The sequence below is a fragment of the Abramis brama genome (genome assembly GCF_963993115.1).
Source record: "Abramis brama genome assembly, chromosome: 20".
In the NCBI taxonomy this organism is placed as follows: Eukaryota; Metazoa; Chordata; class Actinopteri; order Cypriniformes; family Leuciscidae; genus Abramis; species Abramis brama.
Window position 1 is genome coordinate 21674162 of NC_139982.1, and position 18479 is coordinate 21692640.

Sequence of the window (18479 nt, forward strand, 5' to 3'; positions counted from 1 at the left end):
ATAATATAATCATAATATTTGATTTTTTTTTTTTTTTTTTTAATGCTTAAACAATCATTGCATTCAAGATCACTAATGTTTTGACAAGAGAATCACTGCAATGTCCTCACCACATGTTGTTTTTCCCTGTGATCCCTGTGATTGCAACACACTGTTTCGCAATAGTAGAGCGTTGCCAGATCAGTGCTTATATGACTGACCTCTCATTTAAATGTATTTATCGCACCTGCACTGCGTGACCTCAGGGATTCATACAGTGTGTTGAAAAACATGCAGGAGTCTGCTAAAGAATGGAATATCTCTTTTGCCGGCTGTGGATTTCTGATGGCTTACTACTGTGGAGTATATAGCTGTTTATTTGAACGAGCCCCGTTTCTTCTTAAGGGGGTGACAAAGATTTGTGGGGCTTCATCTGGTGCTCTCATGGGTGCAGTAATAGCATGTCAAATGTCTCCAGGTACGTTTCAACAATAATTTGTGGTTTCTAAACACCTGAAAGTTGTAAAAGAGTTTTTTTTTGGAAGACATTCGTCATGGATCATACAAATCTTTCACATACACAAATGATACTGAATAGTAGTTTTAAAATCCAAATATATCTCCAAATCATTAAAGAATGAACCCCACCACCATGTAATTCATTTTGATTACTTTTATATTGATTCAAATTCGTGGTCCTAAAGGATATTCCATTTTAAAGCCAAATGCTGTGAAATTTTGCTGGAAATGTCCCGAGAGGCTCGGAAAGGCACTCTGGGTGCTGTGCATCCCTCCTTCAACCTACTGAAGATAGTACGAAACTTCTTAAGCAGAGACCTGCCCGAAGACGCCCACCTACTCGCCAATGGACGGCTGTTTGTGTCACTCACTCGAGTGTCAGATGGGACAAATGTGTTGGTGTCTGAGTTTGACAGTAAAGAAGATCTCATTCAGGTGAACTCAACTACCTTGTTGACAATGGCTTTTGTTTCCTGATGATTAGATAAGTATTCATGAGGATTAATGATTTGCAGTTTGCTCCCTGTCTGCAGGCTCTGATTTGTAGCTGCTTTTATCCACTGTATTGTGGTGTGATGCCTCCAAGCTATCATGGAATAGTAAGTAGCCAAACACTGTAAATTTGTGATAAAATTGCTTGCAGTTTTTCAATTAAAGGTGTACTCACTCATTTTTTATTAGTTTTAATGTTTTTGCTGGCCTTATTATCTTGATATTATACTGACACCTAGCGGGTTGAATGCAGTATCACGCATAAGAAAATGTACCCATTGTTATCATGATAATAGGAAAACGAGCTATAAGCAGTAAACCTTTTATTCGATGAGCGAAAGTGTCTGATAACTATCTGGAAAAAAAAGAAAAAAAAAGAAGATTTTTTTTAAGTCTCACAATTCTAATTACGTGATATAAACTCGGAATTCTAAGAAATAAAGTCAGTCTAAGTCTTTTTTCCCCTTTCCCCCACTGCAAATTTATATCTCACAATTCGAATAAACTCGCAATTGCGAGATAAAAGGTCAGAATTGCGAGAAGTAAACTCCCAATTGTGAGATAAAAAGTTGCAATTATCTTTAAAAAAATGTATTCTGTGGCAGAAACAAGCTTCCATATATAACAGGCGAGTTGGTGAGATAAAACGTCTCGGGTTGCGAATGTAACCATGGTTCCCTGAGAAAGGGAACGAGACTCTGCGTCCTAGGATGCTAATGGGGAATGCCTCCAGTATGACTGGTGTCTGAAGCATGTGTCAAAACACAATAATAACATTGGCTGGCGACAGCCTATGACATCACTACTAGTGTGACCCATGTGACCAGAGTATAAATATGGCACCTTTAAAGGGATAACGTTACTCCACTTTTTTTGGAAATAGGCTCATTTTACAACTCCCCCAGAGTTAAACAGTTGAGTTTTACCATTTTCGAATCCATTCAGCCGATCTCCGGGTCTGCCGGTACCACTTTTAGCATAGCTTAGCATAGATCATTGAATCGGACAGGACCATTAGCATCTCTCTCAAAAAAATGACCAAAGAGTTTCGATATTTTTCCTATTTAAAACTTGACTCTTCTGTAGTTACATCGTGTACTAAGACCGACGGAAAATGTAAAGTTATTTACTATTTTCCGGCGCTGCGTCATATTATTACGCCTGCTGGACTCATGGTACGGCAGCAAAGTTTCTTGATTATTACGCAGGAATGAGAGTATAGTTCCTAGCCATATCAGCCTAGAAAATCGCAACTTTACATTTTCCGTCGGCCTTAGTACACGATGTAACTACAGAAGAGTCAAGTTTTAAATAGGAAAAATATCGAAACTCTTTGGTCATTTTTTTGAGAGAGATGCTAATGGTCCTGTCCGATTCAATGATCTATGCTAAGCTATGCTAAAAGTGGTACCGCCAGACCCGGAGATCGGCTGGATGGATTCGAAAATGGTAAAACTCAACTGTTTAACTCTGGGGGAGTTGTAAAATGAGCCTATTTCCAAAAAAAGTGGAGTATCCCTTTAATACATGTCATCCACTTCTTGTCTGAAGGAGTCCCTCTTTTCAATCATATAAGTTTTATCCATTTTTTTTTACTTTTTTTCCATCTTATCTGCTTTCAGAGGTATGTAGACGGAGCATTGAGTGATAACATGCCTTTCTCTAGTCTGAGAGAAACAATCACAATCTCCCCTTTTTCTGGAGAGAGCGACATCAGTCCTTACGGCAACCCTTTTTACTTCCATGAAATATACTACAATAACGTCAGCATTCATATCAGCTTCATTAACGCACACAGAGTGGTTATTGCATTTTTCCCTCCAGAACCAGAGGTACATTTTTGAATTTATGTTTAATTATCTTGGTACATTTTCAAATCCATACTTATGCACACATACCCTTTTGGTATTTCATAAGGTCTTGGCTGAGATGTGTCAAAATGGATATAAGGATGCTCTCCTTTTTTTACAAGAATATAGTGAGTAGATAACACTCTTCCTGAGATGATATTTGGGGTAATTGTGTGGCTGTTTAGATCCAATTTTGTTTTGCTTACCAGAACTCCTGAAGCTCAGGTCGCCATTGTCAGAATTATGGGATCATATTTCAACATCTAAGAAATATATTAGTGAAAACAAGCCAACAGTGACTGGGAATTCTAAAAGTATCCTTCCAGAATCTATCAATAAAGGTAAGACAACAAATAACTGACATTTCACACCAGGAACTCGTAAATCTGGAAAATTACACATGGAGAAATTGATCTATTTTTCACCCCATTTAGTGTTTTTCAAGGCTAGCATGATGGAGAATGAAGAATTAAGATGTCCTTTCTCAGTGAAACTGGTTTCTTGTCTAATGTGGTGTTTTCTGCCAGTGGAGATGGTGTACATCATGCTTCTAAGGTATCTGTCAAAAACGAGTAAAATTAAATATTCAAGTCTTTTAATTTTATTCTAAGACTCTGACTGGAATTTAGACTTGCTGAGTGGACTCCAGAGATGTGTAAGATGACAACTGGAATGATTGGACGAATATGGAAGAGAGCTTTCTTAAGAAGGTTTGAAAGATATTACATATAATCAAAATATTAAGTGTGATGGATCTAAATAAGAATTTTCTGCCTTCAGGTATTTACATTCACAGAAATGTCCAACTCTTCATCAAGATCCTTCATCTTCAAACCGAACTCACTGACCTGCACGAATTACTATTTACAATTATTTTGAATAAAAAAAATAAAAAAATCAATACCCTTTTAAATGATTTTAATGTAATCACACCACTTAAATGGCCTATAAATGAAAGATTACAGATCATATACAATGTTGATAGACCAGTTTACAAGCTCTTCTCACAAATATATTGTATATAATACTGAATACTAATAGAGAAATAAACGTGCACAAGTAGAAATCAAGATAATTGTATTTTAATGAACAAAAAAAGATATTGATGTTTACAGGAGTCAAAAATAGCACCAAATAAGAGCATGTGAATAATTCCATAAATTATAGCATGCTCAAGATTAGTTCAGCCATCTTCATTTGTATAAATGGTCACACTGTATTCTATTTTACAGTATTGAAGGCGGAGAGGTGATTGTGTGCATTTTTAAAACAGTGATGTTGAAGCTTCCTCATAAGGAAAACATTTAAAGACATTTACAATCATCAATAATTTATCTTGCAGTGGCATCATAAAAGTTCTTAAAACCATCACGGTTGCATCCGGGCAACACGTAAAAAGACCTAATTTGTCACATGATGATAGTAACAAAACATTGTTTAAATGTTATCCTTAAAGATTTGGCAGTATGATCTTTAAAATTTACACTATAAAAACAAATTGGGTAGTTAAAACTTAAAATATTACTACAGAAACAGACAACAATACGTCCCATCTAAAATATCAAACAAGAATAGTGAATGCTCCTTATGAACAAATCAAGTATCAGTCCCTGATATCACATAATGCAATAAACCAGTGCTCAGAACCTCGTACACTACACTACTGAAAGTAACATCAATGACTCTAAACCATTAAATGTAAAAGATGAGTAAATATTCCAATTCCATAGAAATGCTAATTCCTAAAAGGGTCTAATTGAAATTCATTGCAAAAACAGTTCTCTTCTTTACTAAAGAGGCATTCGAGATCCCAAAGGCCCCCAATTGAAGTTCAGAGGTACAGTTTCTTTAAAAGCGTAGCAGCCATTGGATTCTCCTTGTGCAAGTTGGGCCACCTTGTATGATACTGTGATTCCTCAAATCGTTCCTGAAATTATATCGTAACAGTCGTCACAGCAGCGCACAGGAGAAAGACACCAGCGCACTTTAAGACTCCTGGGTTTGATTCTGAGAAGATGGGAGGCACAGCATCTCTGGAAGAACGCAGGAACTCCTCCAACGGGCTTCATCTGAAGTCCCTCGCCATGGTCTGTCCTCATACACCCCAGGTTTGGGCTTGAGAGGAGCTGCCGATGTCCGGGATCTGATCGGCGAAAGACTGCGTCATCCACTGACCGTCCTGAACTTGGCTAACAGCGTTTGGATTCGTTGGCGCCTTCTCGGCTGTGTTGGCTGAACAGAAATCGATATTAAAGGTGAAGTAAGCATGATTTTTTTATGTTAACAAACACATTTTTTTGAGATGTCAAACTATGCACATCACTGAAAACACTAAAAGCACTTTTTATCAACAAGTGGATATTGGTTATTTTTGCGGTTATCAGAGCAATTGCGTTCTTCCGGATTGAAAAAGCAAAGCTGAAGCAACTTGTGGTAGAATGGGGATGGGGCAGAAGCAATGGGGTTTTGTAAGAAAAATATCCATATTTTAAACTTTATAAACTATAATCACTGGCTTCCGGGACTGGCTGTACACGCACGCGCACTCACGAGAGAGTCGAGTTCCGGCGGAAGGGTGACCTCTGACCGGACGTATGACGTAGGCGTAGTGTAAGCTCACAAATTAGAAGTCTAAATCGAGAAAGAAAAATGTCCGAGGATTTTGATATAAGAGAAGAGAAGCTACGTCCTATGTCGGGTCAGGTCAGAGGTCACCCTTCCGCCGAAATTAGACTCTCGTGAACGCGCGTACGCCCCTTGCCGGAAGCCAAATTATAGTTTGGGAAAAGACATTCAGTTTTGGGTTTATTATGAGCGAGACGCTCACGTTCACTCTAGACAGAGGCTGCATCCGAAATGGCATAATTTCCTACTATATGTGTATAAAACAGTATGTGACAAAAGATGTCCGAATGAAAGACAAAAATGGTTAAAAAAAAATCGTCTTTTGTTTTCCGCAGAAGAAAGATGTTACCAACCTGTCTCCTCCGATGTGGAGAAGTTACAAAATCCATTGCTTTGGCCCCCTTCAGGTGCTGATTCTCCATAAGCTCCTCCGAAAGCAGCCTCATAACCAGGATCATACTGCTCTTCCTTGACGGCAATCCTCTTGGCGTCCTCTGCAAGAGAGAGAAGCGGTCAATTACAGTCCATTATTGTATGTACATCACTTATAATATGATTAAAAAAAGAAAAGCAATCATAAAAGTTCTGTATGTACCTTTAGCCAGGCCGAGATCAAAGGTGTATTTGACTTCCTCGACCTCTTTGCTCTTGATCACACCCCTCAGCTCATCTCGGAGCTCTCTGAGCTTGATGTAAAAATGCACTTTGTCCTGAGCACGAGGAAACTGAGCACAGCGGGCGCTGGAGGACGGCATTAGGTACAACGCCTACGGAAAAGCAGCAGCATTTAACTCAAATTTGAGTTTGGCTTTTATCATGCAATGAACCAAAAAAGGCTTCTTACCGTCTCAGAATCAGGAACTTTGTGAGGCTGTAGGCCAAACTGTAGTGTTTTGGGCTTTTTCCCAAATATCTCCCTACAGAACATTTCATAAATACCTGAAACATTTCAAAGTAATTGTTAAATGCACGTCTTTGTAACAGTTGTATTCTTCACGTTCTGTATCTGTTGTGAAAAACGTACATTTCCCGTTAAAAACCGCTATGAGTGGCTTGAATTTCTTTATTTTTTCCACTAAGATTTTTCCACCTTCTCTTAGTTCCTTGCTGCAGAAGGGTGACAAGCAAAACAGGTTAGAAGAACATCATCGCTTTCAGTCATGAAGGAAAGCAGCGTGATTATATCCCGCACCTAGAGAGATCTTTGCTTCCTGGTGTCGCTCTCTCTACCATATTTGTGAAGCCGATGCCGTATTTCTCAGGCAAACTCTGATCATCCATGTGATTTAGCAGCTTTTCAGTGAATCCAGACAGGAACAGGCACTTCCCTTAAAGATTGACAAAATGAGAGATTTTGAACAATTTATTTAAATTTTTTTTTAATATAATATAGAAAAAAAATATTTTATTGATAACTATTTACATAACAATATTGCTGTTTATATTAGAATTATATTGATATCAATTAATTCTAACAATATAAAATACCTCTTTTTATATTTGCAAACAACCACTTTTTAAAATGTTAAAATATTAACCATTGTTATTAATACTACTAATAAATAATATTAAATAATGAAAAAAATAATATTTACATTGATATATCATTTATAATAATAGTTTGAAGATCAGTTGAAGATGACTAGGAAGGGTTGACAAAATGGACAAAATGGTCAAAAGACAGCAAAATGATATATTACTGTTTATAATATTATTAATGTAAATTATTTCTATTATATTAAAATATTTTTTTATTTGTATTATCATCTTATTTATTGACCTTAGAATATCTCTTTTTTTAATATATTATTATAATAGTAATAATATATGAATATTTATATTAGCAATAATACAAATGAAATAATATAATAATCTAAAATGTTAAAGAGGAATAGAATTAAAGCCTACTTACAAAAATGGTTTCCTGGTCCAGGGAACCATCTTCCAATGTAGGCCGCCATCAACCCTGGATTAATTCCGATCTGTATCATAAAAAAAAATATATATATATATATTAATTTCAGTCATTTGGCTTCAATGCCATTTTGGTTTTAACATTCTTCGTCATATTTTAGACAAAAAACAAAAACTTACAATGACATAGTCCAGATTGGGGATAAGGATATCAGGCAGTGTCCTCTTCATGACTTCCTCCTCCGACATGCCCTTAAAACGATCGACTTTCCTCTTGACTTTCTTGAAGGTTTCATCAATCTTCTCCTGTCCTTCAGCAGGCGGGGCCTCCTTATCCTCCTTAGCTTTCTTGGGTTTGGGTCCAGGTTTGGCTCTTGCTTTAGGTTCAGCTTTGGCTTTAGGTTCAGCTTTGGCTTTGGGTTCTTTGCTCGCCGGCCTTCCTCGCTTTTTAGCAGGTGCTTAAAGGGGGGAAAAAAAACTTTGATTTACTTAAAGCTACATGAGAGTTCGCATTCAGTTTGCAGAGCTTATTTCTACGGTTTCAAAAAATACACGGCACTGGAAAACTACCTTTCTGTGCAGCAGCAGCCTGTTGGGCAGCATCCTCTGGGTGTACAGGCATCTGCTGCATGACCCCGTCCTCTCTGGGTCCCTCCATCATAAAGCCAGCATTGCCATTAGCCATGTGAGGATACTGAGCCTGAAGGGCCTGCAGATGCTGCTGAGCTGACTGAACCCTATTTCAAAAATAAAAATAGGGCCCGAAGTTGTCAGTCCAACTTATACAAAATAAATGCCAATTCTACAAGTGCATATTTAAAGGTGCAGAGAGCGATTTCTGAGAAATGCTGTTAAGAGTGGATCAGACCGAGCAGCACAACACACTTGCAGCCAATCAGCAGCAGGGGGCGTGTCCACTCATGAGAGAGAGTGAGCAAGAGGGAGATTTGAAGAAAGACTGTAGAAAGAGCGATGGCTGAGAGACATTACAAACGGCTATGATAAATAGATTGTGCAATTGTGCATTTTGGGGGTGGAGCAATGAAGAGAGGGGTGTGCATGTTTGGGTTGATTTCAAATATCAACAGTGTTTCTCAGAAATTGCTTACTGCACCTTTAACAATATGCAAACTAGAAATAGATAATCAGTTAATTAAGTTACACATAGCCTATTTCTTTAAATTATTTTTACGATAAATGGCTAAATTTCTTATCTAGCCTATACTGTCTCTAAAAATAACACCCAACACTGTGGAAACAATGGTGTTTACAGGTAAAGTAAATTATATAAGGTATTATTTGCATAATTACTCCTTAACTCAACAAGAAACATGTAACAGTTAACAAAACGAAGATTGGCCTTGTCCACATGGACACGGGTATTTTTATAATCGTGACTTTTTTTACGCGGTTCGGCCGTTCGTCCACGCGGAAACGCAGTATCGGGTCACTGAAACCGAACATTTTTGAAAACCCCTGCCAGGGTGAGGATTTTCCGAAACGCCAGTTGCAGTGTTGTCATGTAGACAGTAAAACCTGGGTTTTTGCTTCTGATTCAGGCTTCTGATTGGCCAACGTGGCTTTACGATTAGGGTTAACGCAGGAGGAAAAACTCCGGTTATAAAAATACCCGTGTCCATGTGGACTAGGCCTAAAATACATTTGTAACCACTTAGATAGCAAACATTTGCATAAATAAAACAACATATTGTTAATCATATATTGATTGTTTATTAATTATTAAACAAATATATTTATAATAACTATTCAATTTACGTTTTTTAATAAAATAAATGTAAAAACAATTACACAACAAGAAAAGATAATTACATTTTGCACCCACTTTGATTTCAAAGTTCAAACCTTTGCATACATTGTATCTAGCATAATAATAATAATAATAGTAATTATAAATAATTATAAAACAACTACAATTAGTTTTATTACTAAAATGTTCACAATTAAAATAACCATTAAAAATAGTTGAATTACTTGATATAAGTACCACTACTTCTACATTACAGTAAGCTGCTATCAGACACACAAAAATAAGCAGCATCAGCCAAACAAAGAAAAGAAAATGTCTCGAATGCAAATAGAAGCAATTTCTATAAAGTGATACTGAGTGTATAATGTGAGAAAAGCATAACATTAATGCAACCCGGATCTGCAAATAAACAGTTAATGATTGCAGAAGCAAACACAAGTGGCAACGCCAAGGCAGGTTTTCAATAATTGTTGTTATTGTTGACTCGTGCATTGCCGTTAGTAGCATTCAAAACCAGACTGAAGTGCTGAATGTTATTATCACATAAAATCAGTGGGATCTTAATTAATCTTGGCGCCAATTGATGACAAATGGGGGGACACTCACCATTGTTGGAGGTATTCCGAGGGGGCATGGGGCAAAGATCCATAGAGCCTTTCATCCATCTCTACGGGATTTACTTCAATAAATCAATATTGTGTGTTCATATCAACAGCAATTTCAGTGGTACTCTCACAGGAGAATATTTATAACCTGCCCTTTTTATAGGCTTACTTGTAGATTGCTTTAATAATTAATATGTTATGTTCAATTATATATAAAATTCTAAAATGCATTCCTAAATGAATATCAAAACATATCCAGTCTAGGTTGGCTTAAGTGTATAAACCAGATCAGAAAAGGTTCGGTGTGCTGGATTTTAAACACACCACGTAATCACCAGCACATCTCGCACCACTATTTTGCCACAGCAGGCAGTAGTTTACTTTAAACATTGCGAACTTAAATAAATTTAGCGACCACATATTCTTCCAGCAGGTAACGTTAAACGGAAAAAGATACTTTATTTTTCATTAAGAAAAACAATATATGTGATACTGTTAGCATGATCGGCTAACGCTGGCCTAGTGTGCCAATTCATTGAGTACAATGAATGATGGTCGCTAGCTAAATGTGCAGCGCGTTTCTATCGATATAAATGGCCTTTCCATAGTGTTATTAGTCAAATTAAGCTCTTATTTGTTAAATTAATACATACCGTTATGATATGATTCGAACGATAGTCCACTGAAAGGTTGATTTTTCTCGTTTTAGTAACAAAACCGGTGAAAGCAACAAAGACTAGACCAACAGCTAGAAATCAATTTGACAGTGGAGCGAACCAAAACACTAGGACTGGGGGTGTAATTGGCACAGTATGACTATTTCTTCCGTTTTATGTAAAAAGGAAAAGAAAGAAATCATAATTCAATATTAAATATAATTATTCTAAATGTAAAAACTGAAAAGGTATTCCAGGCTTTTATTTTTATCTTAATTTTAGTGTGGCAATGAAAAACTCTACCCCTCTAAAGTTAATAGTATGACCCCGGTCTCCTGTGACATTTAAACGCTTCAAAGCGAGCTTCTGATTGGCTGCGCTTAAATAAATAAGAAATTCTCTTTTACCATGTAGCAAATGTCCATATATATATATATATATATATATATATATATATATATATATATATATATATATATATAAACAAACAAAACTGGTATTGCTGTTAATAAACGAAAAACATTTGGCAAGACTCGTTTTGAAAGGAGAAACAGGCACAGGATTGACTACACGAGCAATGGTGCTTCGACCCCGATATATTTTTAATTGTGTCAATAACTAATATACACATGGCTTTTCATCATATTTGCTTTGCCATTTGCTTTTATTTGCCCTAAAACAGTTCCATTAGTAACACATACATATAAAAAATAAAATACAACTTACAGAATAACATACATAGTACAGAATTCTCACAGCAACAATAAAGCAGGATTATTATGATGCAACAAAACAGGTATAAATGATAATAAACAGTTATGCCCACTGACTGCAAAATAACAAAACAATTCTAAAAAGTCTAAAAATACCATTCAAAATGAGGTAAATTGAGTGATCGGTATTCAATAAGCACCATAATGTGGGATTGAGCATGCCATATAAATCCATGCATTGAAGGCATGCACAGTGATAAACCTCTTCCAGAGGCCAGTCATGGTTTGAAATTTGCTACACGGAAATACTCCTATTGAAAAACATGTGCATGTCAAATATTAGGTCTTCTCAGAATAATCCTAATACCACAGAAATGTATAAATTTAGTAAATATGAAACTATATAAACAAACAGTCAACATACATTACCATTCAAAAGTTTGGGGTCGGTAAGATTTTTTGAAAGAAGTCTCTTCCGCTCACCAAGGCTTTATTTATATAATCAAAAATACAGTAAAAACTGTAAAATTGTGAAGTATTACTACAATTTTATTATTATTTTAAAATATTTTAAAATGTAATTTATTCCTTTGATGGCAGGCTGAATTTGAAATCATTCAGAAATCATTCTAATATGCTGATTTGGTGGTCAAGAAACATATTTTATTATTATCAATGTAGAAAACAGTTTAACTGCTTAATATTTTTGTAGAAACCGTGACATTTGTCAGGATTCTTTGGTGAAAGGAAAGTTTAAAATAATGTTTATTTGAAATAGAAATCTTTTGTAACATTATAAATGTCTTTACTGTCACTTTATTTTTTTAAAGTATTAATTTCTTACTAACTTACTTTACCATCTTACTAACCCCAAACTTTTGGACAGTAGTGTATGATTAAAGTTTCCTTAAAAAAGATAATAAAAAAAATATAGTGGCACAAAATTAGAAAAATGTCTCAAACAGAAAGTCTCACATTCATTCAAGCAACAAAGCTTTGTTACACACACACACACACAGAAATCATATACATTAAATATTCCAGGTAACAACTTAGTATCATCACTTAGGAACATAGCCAAAACATATTGAAATATTAAATAAAACAATAAAAAAAAAATGTTTAGTTGGTCCTTCTCAGTTCATGCAGTGTAGACAAACAGTCTTTGTGCCATAACTACTTCTCAGGTTGTTCGGCTGTTGTTGCTACATCTGATGTCTGGAATCTGGTCTGCAAACGGCTGCATTGTCCACCGGTTGTCCGTTACCTGGTCTAGAGAATGTTGACAATTATTATGAGCACCTGACATAAAATTGTTCATATTCTTTCTGAACACAATATGTCTGTGCCTGTATCTGTAGAAGGATGGGCTCCAAACGCTTGCTGTGGTTCCCCCCATGATCCATGCGCACAGGTCTTCTCGTACTCAGGGTCATGCTGCTCTTCTTTAATTGCCAATCTTTTGGCATCCTCTAGAAAAACAACATCAAAAGACTTTGGTTAACAACATGTTTTCAAACAGCACATTAATAGAAAACTGTTTTAAAGGAACACTTCGACTTTTTGGGACTTTAGCTTATTCACCGTATCCCCCAGAGTTAGATAAGTCCATACATACCTTTTTCATCTCCGTGCGTGCTGTAAGTCTGTTTGACGCACCCACCGCTAGCCTAGCTTAGCACAAAGACTGGATGTAAATGGCTACAGCTAGCATACTAATCCCAATAAGTGACAAAATAACGCCAACATTTTCCTATTTACATGTTGTGATTTGTATAGTCACAGTGTGTAAAAATAACAAGGTCATATGAGACAGCCATTTTTGAAACGTTTAAATACTGGGAACTATTTTCTCAGAAGGCGAAGCACTGCTACTTGGGCGGAGTGATTAGCGCAGCACCCGTATTTCCCAGTATTTAAACGTTTAAAAAATGGCTGTCTCATATGACCTTGTTATTTTTACACACTGTGACTATACAAATCACAACATGTAAATAGGAAAATGTTGGCGTTATTTTGTCACTTATTGGGATTAGTATGCTAGCTGTAGCCATTTACATCCAGTCTTTGTGCTAAGCTAGGCTAGCGGTGGGTGCGTCAAACAGACTTACAGCACGCATGGAGATGAAAAAGGTATGTATGGACTTATCTAACCCTGGGGGATACGGTGAATAAGCTAAAGTCCCAAAAAGTCGAAGTGTTCCTTTAAAGTCACCTGGGAGTATTGCAGCATTTATTATAAATGATTTATCTGTTGTGCACATTATTTTTTAAGTTCATGTAACCCTTTATTCAAAATAACTTCCCCTTCCCTCTTCTCTTCTATGACAACATGTTTACGGGAGCAAGAGCAGGACAACCTGTCACTCACATGAGATCGACCAATAGCAAACCAAAACCATCCAAACAATTCCAGATGGAAAAAAACAAGTCCCGCCGTACATTTTTTCCGTGTTCGAGAAGCCGTTTCACTCAGATATACATCACAATAGGGAAGAAAAGAAAAAAAACCTATCGCAACTTCCGTTTCATGCCGACTTTAAATTGTGAAACTCTTCACCTTTGGCCAGAGTCACATCAAATGTGTAGTTTGTCTCTTGGATCTCCTGAGTCTTCCCCTCTCCCTTCAGCTGATCCCTGAGATCTTTTAGCTTGATGTAGAAGTGCACTTTGTCCTGAGCGCGAGGAAACTGGGCACAGCGTGGACTAGACGATGGCATCAGATAGCAAACCTGGACAACAGAACCTCATTTCTAATCAATATGCAACTTTAAACAGGAAAATTCAAAGTACTATCAAGAAAGAAACTCGTACCGTCTCCGTTTCGGGCACTTTGTAGGGCTGCAATCCGAACTCTAAGTTCTTGGCCTTTACTCCAAATATCTCCTTGCAAAATGTTTCATAAATACCTGAAATGAAGGATTAAATTACACAATGGCCTGGTTTCACAGACAGGGCTTAGATTAAGCCAGGATTAGGCCTTAGTTAAATTAGGATATTTAAGTAGCTTTTATAAACATGCCTCAGAAAAAAACATTACTGGTGTGCATCTTGAGACGAAATGGCAATGACATGTTTTAAGAGATGTCAGTGTAAGTTGCTTTCAGTTGAAACTACTCAAACATGCATTTTAGTCTGGGACTAGTCTTGAACCTTGTCTGTGAAACCAACGGTATAAATGAGAGTTAAAACCAAATCAAAGACTTACATTTTCCATTGAACACAGCGATTAAAGGTCTGTATTTCTGGAGTTTTTCCAAAAGCTGGTGGCCACCTTCACGGATCTCTTTGCTGCAAAACAATACTTTTTTCAAATGTACTCACATCAAGAATTTTCTATGGACTTAACATCAAATTAGGGCAAAAACACATTTTTAAGGTCGCATTTGTGAAATGTCATTAGTGTATCAATGTAGCTCAGCCAATGTCAATGTGGCGAATTCATAAGACCGAAATCGTGCGGAAATCTTTCACCCTTGTGAAATTCCCAATCACGTGGACTCCAATTTAAATGACTGGATTTCGTCTGTGAAAATTCACCATACAACAGTAAATGTGCCCGCACCTTTTCCCCCCAGATAATGCTAAACTCTTACTTTGATAGGTCTTTACTCCCAGGTGTGGTCCTCTCCACCATATTGGTGAAACCAATGCCATAGCGTTCAGGTAGTGTCTGATCGTGCATGTGGTTCAGCTGTTCTTCAGTCAGCCCGGAGAGAAACAAGCACTTCCCTATAAGACATTCAAATCAAAAAACAAGTATAAATACATAAACAACCTTTAACAACGATTGAAATCGGCTGAATGATACATACAAAAATGGTTCCCAGGATTTGGATAATGCCTTCCCTTGAAGGCTGACAACAGTCCAGGATTGATGCCGATCTACAAAATTAGCAAAAAATGGCATACAATAAATACATTTAAACCAGATTTATATATACACACACACACTTACTGGACACTTTATTAGGTACACCTGTTCAACTGCAAATATCTAATCAGCCAATAACATGGCAGCAACTCAATGCATTTAAGCATGCAGACATGGTTAAAACAGTCTGCTGAAGTTTAAACTGAGCATCAGAATTGCGAGGAAAGGTGATATAAGTGACTATGAACGTGGCATGGTTGTTGGTGACAGATGGGCTGGTCTGAGTATTTCTGAAACTGCTGATCTACTGGGATTTTTATGCACAACCATCTTTAGGGTTTACAGAGAATGGGCTAAAAAAAAGAGTGGAAGCGGAATATAAACAATTTTAAATGATTTATGAATTTATACAAATACATTTATACCAAATTTATAGAATAAATAAATAAAATACAGATCAAACTTGCAGTCTATATAATACAATAACTCACAATCAGCAAGTCAAGATTATGTGTGATGACGTCCGGCAGCTTTCTAGACATGACTTCCTCCACTGACATGCCGTTGAACCGATCTAACGTCCTCTTTGCTTTCTTGGCAGTCTCCTCAGCTTCTGTCTTTTCCTTTCCTTCACCTTTTAGAGGCCTTCCCCTTTTCTTTCCCTTTGCTGTCAATGTCGGAGGGGCTGCAAAACAGATATTTGATAAGTTGTACAAATGGGCTGCAGAAATATTCCAGTTAAAAGGGCTGTGAGGAAAAGGCTGTACCTGGTTGTTGGACAGAGGGTTGATGATGATGATTTTGAGGTTGATCCAGATATGAATCTTGATGAGGTTGATCCAGATATGGATCTTGATGAGGTTGATCCAGATATGGATCTTGGTGAGGCTGATGAGGTTGATCCAGATATGGATCTTGATGCACTGCTAAATCAGTCATGATTTTGTCTTCCATGGGTCTCTCGGCGTACTGGGTGGCATTACCCAGCTGGTGGTACTGCGGCACCTGCTCCGGCTGGTACTGCTGGGGACTGGTTTGATACCTGAGAAAACAAAATTACAAAGAAAGAAACACTGCACTTACTTGATACGCTTCGGAATAATCCGACCCTTTCCCTGTCAGTGCTTTCACATTTAACAAACACCATCATATCCCATTTTGAGAACATTTGTCGAGATGTTAATCTTAATCACATTATTTTTAAAAAATCACTAGTTTAATTCAAAGATGTATGAACTCTTTTGGGTTCTTTTTGGGCTGGGCAAACTTACCAATACTGAAGATAATCCATAGGGGCCGTCAGAGATGAATACTGCCTTTCTTCCATCTTAATTGGTGGTCTTACTTTAATAGATTAATATTCATGTTTATGTTACTAATATGCCAGCTGGTAAACCACACCTCCCTTTGTTTGATTTTTTTTACATCCGTCCCGTTTTCATTAGACTTGGCTTATAAATTAAACGTCACAAGATAAAATAAAATACACATTAACTAGAAATATACATATTTTAAAGACTAATTAGCCTCATGTTATGGGCAACACTTTAGGATGCAGCTAACTAGCTCATTGCATTCAATAGGCTAAGAGCTGTGTGTGGACGCATACAAGCATAAAAATAACTCGTTTCGTTACATACAGATATATTTCTGTGCGTTTGGGTTATGAATCTTACCTGCCATATATATTCTTCAGACCTTTTCTGGCACATATCAGTATTTAATGCAGAAAAATATGAGCTAAATGATGCTACACATGATGAATGAAGCCGGTGTAGGTAAAAATGTCAACAAAGGTAAAGGCTAGATTCAAAATAAAAGTCCCGGTTACTGATCCAATTACATATTTTTGGACTTAAAGCTTTACATTTTTATTTACTTATTATAGATGACGATTTAAAAGTTGACGTTTTAAAACATAAAGACAAAAAAACATTCGTGCTGAATTTACATCTAAGCTTTTATACAATAAAACATTAGTTTTCTAATGGTTGGCTTCACATTGTTGGACTCTACCATTATTTACAAAGGGGAAGTGGTATTTTTCTCTCCATGCATGTCTATATAAAACGCATCTTATGGCATACATGAAATTACTACAGTTCAAGTAAGTGTAGAATAAAGTATTTAATCAATTTAACAAATTTTCATCAATTGCTTGGGGATAATAGGGAAAATAATTAATTTCAGTACACCCCATGATAAACGTGACTTACAATACTTCCAAAGCATGTGAGACATGTAACAAGAACCTTTACTGCTGAATGTCGAATAACGAAACCACTCCGTAATGTTATTTCGACTATAACTTAACAAGGTTAGTGTATCATTCTCCAGATTTGATCTGGCTTAATGTAGGAAATATAATCCTGTTGTCATTCAATTGCACTATACTTCATTTGTTGCTTCGTTTAAGATAGCTAGCAGTGATTAAATGACCTTATAGCAAAAACCGATGTAATTAAATTGACTTATTAAATACGTATACTCACTTGAAATGCTTGTGTACATTATATCTTTTTTGAGTTTCATTGGAAGAAGCTACAACTCTATGGCTACAACATATGAAAATGTGTTGTAGACTAGCTGTGAAAATAATGGCTTATTGTTATTATAATGTTGATACAATTTTTGTATAATCTAAACATGTATTATTATTATTTAAAATAGACATTACATTATTTCAAATAGTGGTAATGGGTTAACACAACCCAAAATTTTCCTTCCTATTTAAATACTAACTCTGTTAGTGGGGCAAATTGCAATTATAACTTTTTTTTCTTTCTTTCTTTAGGTATAAATTCTCTTAATTTGCATAACACTTGTCAGCCAGCTGAGATTTAAGGATGCCAGCAGGTGTATCATGGCCAAGATATCTAAGGATGTTTGCAGCCAGTGTGTTGTCAATGTTTGCTGGAGCACAGGTTGTGCATCAGTATTACCGTCCTGATTTAGTAAGTTTCCAGATCTGGTTTTGTGCTTTTTTTTTTCTTTTTTTTTTTTAGGTGTTTGTACAATCTTGATGCTTGTCTGTAAATGTGATTTGCTATTTGCAACCAATTTTACATATTGTCTGTAGGGATTTTACTTGACTGTCTATTTTTTCTTTTCTTTTTTCTTTTTTTTTTTTTTGGAATTACATGCATCAGTTCATGTTCTAATTAAGTCCAGGATTGTGAATTATAAAAATAAATTAGATTATTTTTAACTTCATGTTGACTGGAAACATTATGTATGGCATAAACAAATTTTTTTTTCTTCCTAAATCATAGACCATTCCAGATGTCCCACCAAAGCCTGGAGAACTGCGAACAGAACTTCTTGGCTTGAAAGAAAGACAGACAGACTCTGTGTCTGAGAAACATTGACCCATTGATTTGTTTTTCATAGCTACTGTTTATATAAAACCTAAATCTTTTTTTCAAAGCCTGAGTAAAATGATACAAAAGTTATTTTATTCTGTGAATAAAGTTATTTGTACGTG

General features: G+C 36.2%; 4 protein-coding genes across 10 annotated transcripts; 2 read left to right on the top strand and 2 right to left on the bottom strand.

The window, feature by feature from the left end:
• The first annotated feature begins 139 nt into the window (after window positions 1-139).
• On the top strand, window positions 140-3716 carry LOC311070807 (patatin-like phospholipase domain-containing protein 2). 3 transcript variants are annotated; one of them, XM_084094871.1, is made up of 9 exons: window positions 140-457; window positions 684-933; window positions 1032-1097; window positions 2613-2822; window positions 2908-2968; window positions 3050-3181; window positions 3275-3395; window positions 3470-3550; window positions 3621-3716. In XM_084094871.1, the coding sequence occupies exons 1-9, from the start codon at window positions 441-443 to the stop codon at window positions 3685-3687; spliced, it is 1005 nt and encodes a 334-aa protein (XP_083950997.1). In that variant the 5' UTR covers window positions 140-440; the 3' UTR covers window positions 3688-3716. The 3 variants fall into 3 exon arrangements, with proteins under 3 accessions (XP_083950997.1, XP_083950995.1, XP_083950996.1); XM_084094869.1 differs by having other exon boundaries at window positions 152-457; window positions 701-933; XM_084094870.1 differs by lacking the exon at window positions 3470-3550 and having other exon boundaries at window positions 152-457; window positions 701-933.
• A 190-nt stretch (window positions 3717-3906) lies between these two features.
• On the bottom strand, window positions 3907-10525 carry tdg.1 (thymine DNA glycosylase, tandem duplicate 1). Of its 3 annotated transcripts, none has more exons than XM_084094860.1 (11): window positions 10406-10525; window positions 9754-9826; window positions 7950-8116; window positions 7560-7837; window positions 7378-7447; window positions 6658-6793; window positions 6490-6572; window positions 6310-6404; window positions 6061-6232; window positions 5819-5959; window positions 3907-5072 (listed from the first exon to the last, which is right to left on the bottom strand). In XM_084094860.1, the coding sequence occupies exons 2-11, from the start codon at window positions 9810-9812 to the stop codon at window positions 4936-4938; spliced, it is 1338 nt and encodes a 445-aa protein (XP_083950986.1). In that variant the 5' UTR covers window positions 9813-9826; window positions 10406-10525; the 3' UTR covers window positions 3907-4935. The 3 variants fall into 3 exon arrangements, with proteins under 3 accessions (XP_083950986.1, XP_083950987.1, XP_083950988.1); XM_084094861.1 differs by having other exon boundaries at window positions 9754-9814; window positions 10406-10520; XM_084094862.1 differs by lacking the exon at window positions 9754-9826 and having other exon boundaries at window positions 10406-10520.
• Window positions 10526-10986: 461 nt separating this feature from the next.
• On the bottom strand, window positions 10987-16797 carry tdg.2 (thymine DNA glycosylase, tandem duplicate 2). 3 transcript variants are annotated; one of them, XM_084094864.1, is made up of 11 exons: window positions 16672-16797; window positions 16267-16339; window positions 15763-16037; window positions 15487-15680; window positions 14937-15006; window positions 14718-14853; window positions 14330-14412; window positions 13936-14030; window positions 13682-13853; window positions 12471-12593; window positions 10987-12388 (listed from the first exon to the last, which is right to left on the bottom strand). In XM_084094864.1, exons 1-11 carry the CDS (start codon window positions 16676-16678, stop codon window positions 12327-12329), a joined length of 1290 nt encoding a protein of 429 aa, XP_083950990.1. In that variant the 5' UTR covers window positions 16679-16797; the 3' UTR covers window positions 10987-12326. The 3 variants fall into 3 exon arrangements, with proteins under 3 accessions (XP_083950990.1, XP_083950989.1, XP_083950991.1); XM_084094863.1 differs by having other exon boundaries at window positions 10987-12393; XM_084094865.1 differs by lacking the exon at window positions 16267-16339 and having other exon boundaries at window positions 10987-12393; window positions 16672-16790.
• A 1044-nt stretch (window positions 16798-17841) lies between these two features.
• On the top strand, window positions 17842-18479 carry uqcc6 (ubiquinol-cytochrome c reductase complex assembly factor 6; the record flags this gene model as incomplete). The annotated part of the gene is made up of 2 exons (XM_084094872.1): window positions 17842-17949; window positions 18268-18479. 2 exons carry the CDS (start codon window positions 17842-17844, stop codon window positions 18361-18363), a joined length of 204 nt encoding a protein of 67 aa, XP_083950998.1. The 3' UTR covers window positions 18364-18479.

Bases quoted from the DNA above. Each gene is read 5' to 3' on its own strand.
- LOC311070807 (XM_084094869.1), top strand. From the start codon at position 271: ATGCAGGAGTCTGCTAAAGAATGGAATATCTCTTTTGCCGGCTGTGGA. The intron at 3,182-3,274 runs GTAAGACAACAA...CACCCCATTTAG, and splicing joins TCCAGAATCTATCAATAAAG to TGTTTTTCAAGGCTAGCATG. The intron at 3,396-3,469 runs GTATCTGTCAAA...ACTGGAATTTAG, and splicing joins GTGTACATCATGCTTCTAAG to ACTTGCTGAGTGGACTCCAG.
- tdg.1 (XM_084094860.1), bottom strand. From the start codon at position 9,812: ATGGATGAAAGGCTCTATGGATCTTTGCCCCATGCCCCCTCGGAATAC. The intron at 6,794-7,377 runs GTAAGTAGGCTT...TCAATCTTTAAG, and splicing joins TGGACCAGGAAACCATTTTT to GGAAGTGCCTGTTCCTGTCT. The intron at 5,960-6,060 runs GTACATACAGAA...TCTCTCTTGCAG, and splicing joins TGATCTCGGCCTGGCTAAAG to AGGACGCCAAGAGGATTGCC.
- tdg.2 (XM_084094863.1), bottom strand. The intron at 16,038-16,266 runs GTAAGTTTGCCC...TTGTTTTCTCAG, and splicing joins ATGGATTATCTTCAGTATTG to GTATCAAACCAGTCCCCAGC. The intron at 14,854-14,936 runs GTATGTATCATT...AATGTCTTATAG, and splicing joins AAATCCTGGGAACCATTTTT to GGAAGTGCTTGTTTCTCTCC.